This window comes from Typha latifolia, chromosome 11 (assembly GCF_019914945.1).
Source record: "Typha latifolia isolate L0001 chromosome 11, TyphaL0001v2, whole genome shotgun sequence".
Lineage (NCBI taxonomy): Eukaryota > Viridiplantae > Streptophyta > Magnoliopsida > Poales > Typhaceae > Typha > Typha latifolia.
This window is the reverse complement of record NC_133096.1, coordinates 1,463,168-1,468,193: the sequence shown is the minus strand read 5'-3', so window position 1 is coordinate 1,468,193 and position 5,026 is coordinate 1,463,168. Positions and strand designations below refer to the sequence as shown.

At 34.2% G+C, this 5,026-nt stretch overlaps 1 protein-coding gene across 1 annotated transcript; it reads left to right on the top strand.

Moving 5' to 3' along the window:
* Positions 1-1,148: 1,148 nt before the first annotated feature.
* LOC140797262 (RPM1-interacting protein 4-like) lies at positions 1,149-4,811 on the top strand. The gene is made up of 4 exons (XM_073150565.1): positions 1,149-1,411; positions 3,449-3,928; positions 4,027-4,203; positions 4,517-4,811. The coding sequence occupies exons 1-4, from the start codon at positions 1,406-1,408 to the stop codon at positions 4,547-4,549; spliced, it is 696 nt and encodes a 231-aa protein (XP_073006666.1). The 5' UTR covers positions 1,149-1,405; the 3' UTR covers positions 4,550-4,811.
* The last annotated feature ends 215 nt before the right edge of the window (positions 4,812-5,026 follow it).

Below are 5,026 nucleotides of genomic sequence, written 5' to 3'. Positions count from 1 at the left end.
GAACTTAACCATAAACACTAAATGAAGCCTATACTTGGCCTAGTACACATTTGTCAATTGAAAACCTAAAACTTTTCAGAAATCTCACCTTACATATTAACCATATCCAAACTATCATAAATAGTTTGAATATCATCAAAGGAAGTTGTGGCCATTCATCAAGAATATGATCACATTATTTCAATATTAGATATTTTCTAAGATGACTGTCTAAAGCACTTATTGCCTAAATGCAAGTGTGTTGATGATGAATGATGTTAATAAACACTTGAGCTCCTTCCAAACTCCTAATAACTTCATTTAAATTGGAGTTGAATGAAATATCTCAGGCTCACTCCGGTTGGCTTCTATTTAGAATTTACTAGTCTATGGCAAAAATGGGAGTCATATTACCTACCCCTCTTTGTCCTATTTCCTTTTTCTCATTCTCCTCCCTTTATAATATCTTCTCCTTAATATCTTAATCGGACCATGCCCGTTATTTCTCAAATAAATAAATAGCCCTATAGTTTTAATAGTTTAATATTTAATTTTAATGATAATAAGTAATTAATTTAAACAAAATAAGACAAATAAACTTATAGCATTACTCTATGGGGATGATTTAAAAATCATTATACAAAATGCCAGCATTCCAACATGGCCTTTGGAAATCAAAATTGGGTCACCCAAATATAGGGTTAGGTTTCAGAAAGATAGTGACTATCCATTAAGAAGTACACCACAGGAAATATTTTATTTTACCCCTTCCTTTATTTATTTTTTCTATTATTTTCATTCCACCCCAAATTTGCTTTTGGCATTAGCCAATTAGACCCTTCTGTTTACCCGTTATTAATTTCTTATCTGAGAGAACACCTTGGATCGTATTTAATCTCGTACAAAAGTATGTTAAGATAAACTCTACTAATAGAATGATCTTCCATGAAGAAAACTAACAGAGAAGGGTGTTTTAGATAGCCCCCCAAAAAAACAGAGGGTTGGATTATAAATAAGAAAACAATGGAGGGGTTGAAATAGAAATTTCCTAACACTATAGATGTATGAAATGCATGCATGTCTGTATCTATGTATGTATGTATGCGGATATCAGCACGTTTTTGAATACGTTTGAAGACATCAAACACGGCTGGGTGGCGCGAGTCAACGGTCTTCTTTCCCTTCTCTATTCCCCCCTTCTCTCTCTCTCTCTAACATCTCTTCTTACTCTACTCTCTCTCTCTCTCTCTCTCTCTCTCTCTCTCTCTCTCTCTCTCTCTCGTCTGGGGGTCTCCAAATAAGTCTTCGGTTCCGCGTCTAAGGAGAAGGCGACTTCTTTTTATACCGGGAAAGGAGAGGAAGAAGTAGTTGGAAGGAGAAAGGAGGCATCTTTAGTCCTTTTGGGAGGAAAAACTATCATCTTCTGATGGCGGTGAGTGCTTTCTCTTCACTTTGAACTGCATGCGTTTGGATGTGAACTTTTTGGTGACTGCTAAGAAAGTTGAAGCCCTTTTCTCTTCTGAGGTTTTTATCCGAATAAAAGGGAAGAAAGAAAAAGTTAGATTCTTTGGGCATCTGGTTCTTTATTCCTCTTTTGTTTCTTTGATTCTTCTTGGCATGTGAATATTTGATGTTTATTATTGATTAGATTGTGCTGGAGACTTCAACTCTGCTGTTCTCAGACAGATTGTCTGGGTTTGGGTTTTGATTTGATAATTCTCGATTAGAGCGAATAGAATCTTGAATAAGTTGTAGAGGGTTAAGGAAAAGAGATTAGTGGTAACCTGGATTAAGATGCAATATAATTAGGAGAAAAATTGCTCATATTTGTGTTTGTTGATCCATCCCCTGGCCAAAGTGGCCATGGTTCCTTTGTTTGGTTTCAGAGAGATAGTTTTAGAGTATGGTAGAAATCCTTGCTAAATTATTTGCTTGTAATCTTTTAGGTTCTTCTCATTTTCCTGTTAATCTTGTTCTTTTTAGAATCAAATCCTTCTTTTCTCTGAATTATGTAGTATATATACTGCTTGAATTGGAGCTGGACATAAACAACTAATACTTTGATACCTTGTTTGGTTGGTGAGTAAAGCTAATCAAGAACAAGTTGGATAAGTTTTTTGACTTTTTTATATGTAAATTAGGTAACTGTTTATATTTATGCATACTGGTACTGTTGATAATTTTCTATGTCAATTACCGTAATGCCCATCTGAGTGTATTAGTTATAATATATTTAATATAACTAAACAAATAAAATTAATTGATACATTATAATCATTAAATATCATATGTTTTTTTAAATTATTATCAGAAATTTTCCTTATATAAAATAGATAATTACTTTTCAGATTTTTGTGCTTAAAAATATTAGAAAAGTTATTTTGGTAGAGGGAATATTATTTACTCTATAATAATATAATAATTATTATTAGTTTATTGTAAGATATTATGCTTGCTATTTTATAAGGAAATATCATTATTTTGAATAGTATAAAAGGGTAAATTGGTAAATATCTCTCTTATTCTTGTTCACATATCCTTATCACATTTATTTCGCCCGAGATAAGATTTCATGTATAAACTTTCGCATGGCCTACTTTATGTAAGACTTGGCCAAAATGCGTATAAGTGGTCGTTTGTTTAAATATAGAAGGGAGGCATAATTCACTATTAAGTACCCCTTCCCCTTATGTGCCAAGTAAACATCACCTTAGAGTTTTGTTGTTGTTTAGATATTGAGTTGGTATAGTTTTTATATTCTTATAGCCCAGTAATTCTAAAAGATCTTCATGAAGAAGTTATTTCTAGTGTCAGTAAACATTTGAACATAGTATTGTTCAATGAACTCATTCCTTGCAGGCCCTTTTTTATCAGAAAAATTCATTCTGCGAAAAGAAGGGGTTTGGATAAGAACAAGACTAATGATGACTAAGAGTTAGAGAAAAAATTATTTAGAGAAGAGTTATCTTCAATGTCACGGTTAAATAACTCGAGAGAAATCTGATAAATTTGACTGTAGCAGATATAGTGGACAACATGAGAGGACTTCTTTTCCAATGGTTTGGCATCAATTAGATTGAAGATAGGGAGATGGAAGTATGGCATCTGAAGTTTTTGCGTTGATTAGTAACAAATGTTAGAATCAGTCAATCAAGATTTTTTATTAGCTTTCTTCCTTATCGACGACTTTATGAACGTTTAAAATCAATAATGAACTCATTGGGAACCTTATTTGCTTTGCATTTGATCAAAAACTCAATGCAGGAAATAGAATATAACTGTACTGCTTCATTATCAAATGAACTGGAATGAATGAAACTTGCTGGTGCATTTAATCTGAATTTGGAGTGAGACCACCCAACATGTCTGAAATAGCAATGTCTTCCGATGATTTCTTTATGTTTCTTTTGGTCTTTAACTCCTCTTCATCAGTGAAATAACAATTGCTAAATTAACTTTGTTTGAACAGCAAGCTAATGTTCCTGAGTTTGGCAAATGGGGTTCTGGCGATGTCCCTTACACACAATACTTTGACGATGCTCGAAAAAAAAGAAACACTGGCATGGTGATCAATCCGAAAGATACTAATCAAAATGCTGAAACTAATTCAAAACCTGCTGATGCATCTGCACCTAGAATTGAGACTGGAAATCCAAAACCGAAGGATGTAGCATCTGCGAAGAGGCAAGAAACTGATTCCCGACGATCAGCAGGACCTTCTCTTCGTCACGAACAGCAATACAAGGGCCAAGCAAACAATGCCACTCCTGAAAGGAGGCCAAACAGAATGAGTGCTAACCAATCTCCACTCAATCCAATTCATCAATCAAAGCCTACATATAGAGGTGAATCAAATCATTCTGCTGAAAGAAGAACTTCATCTGATAAGCATGCTTCAAATGCCCCAGGAAAAGTTGGAAGGAAGCACGGTGGACGAGGGAATGAATCTGTAGAGTCTTGGCTTCTTACTCTCATTTAATCTTTCATGTATAAATACACAGAGATGTAGTTACTAATAAGATGGTCTTGCTTTCTTTAACATAACAGCCAGAACAAGACTTGGCAGTGCCGCCATTTGGTAGCTGGGATGACAATAAGGCTGAATCGGGTGACAGTTATACTGGCATCTTCAAGAAGCTGAGAGAGGATCGAGCATCGCCAATGATTCCTGGCAGGTCACCGTACCCTACCAGTCATGAAAAGAATAAAAGCCCTCAAGTCAAGGTGCAAGGCTCATCTCTATGCATTTGAATATGTAGTTCTTCCTGAACTAAAATCTCTGTTAGAAAATATTGTGATCATCCAAATTTGAAGAACTCCATATGGATTCTTGTCACACTTGAAAGCTTCTGAATAAGAAATCATCTGAATGTTTAAACTGGATTCTTGTTTGTTCTCATACTCTTAAAATCCACTTATTTGTTGTAGTGAATCTTTCTTATGATTTTCTTTACAAGGAATTGCTTACTCTGCCTTTAATTAGTGCAATATATGTATGTCATATTTCTGCAGTCTAAAATATGTTCTCCCGTTTCAGAAATGCTCATGCTTCAGCTGGCTTGGACTGTGAGAAGTGTCCCTGCAGAACTTATTAAGTTTCAAGGTGTGAAAAGCTCCATTTAAGGCAGTATAGTGGATATATATTTTTAATTGCCAACCGTTATGAGAATTTATGTGCATTTGGATGCACTGTTCCCTCATTATATATCTTTCATTTTCTTTTGATGAAATTGATGTAGAAATTGTAATTTAGCTCTGAAAGGAGAGACAAAATTAGATTTGCTATGATATTCACACCATTTTAGAAATTGTAATGGCACACAAGTTTCTCATGGAGAAATTCGCTTCATTCTTTGGATTGTGCAATTTGGGTAATAAAATGTTCTTTGTGATAGAAGTGAATATTAGGGTTGCTGATTTGCTGGGATGTCCATTTTAGACTCCCTTCCTTGACAACTATTATTTTTGCGCGAAAAATGGAAACTTAATCATGTCCCCATTTATTTTATTTTATTTTTTGAGAATTTTATCATTATTATTATTATTA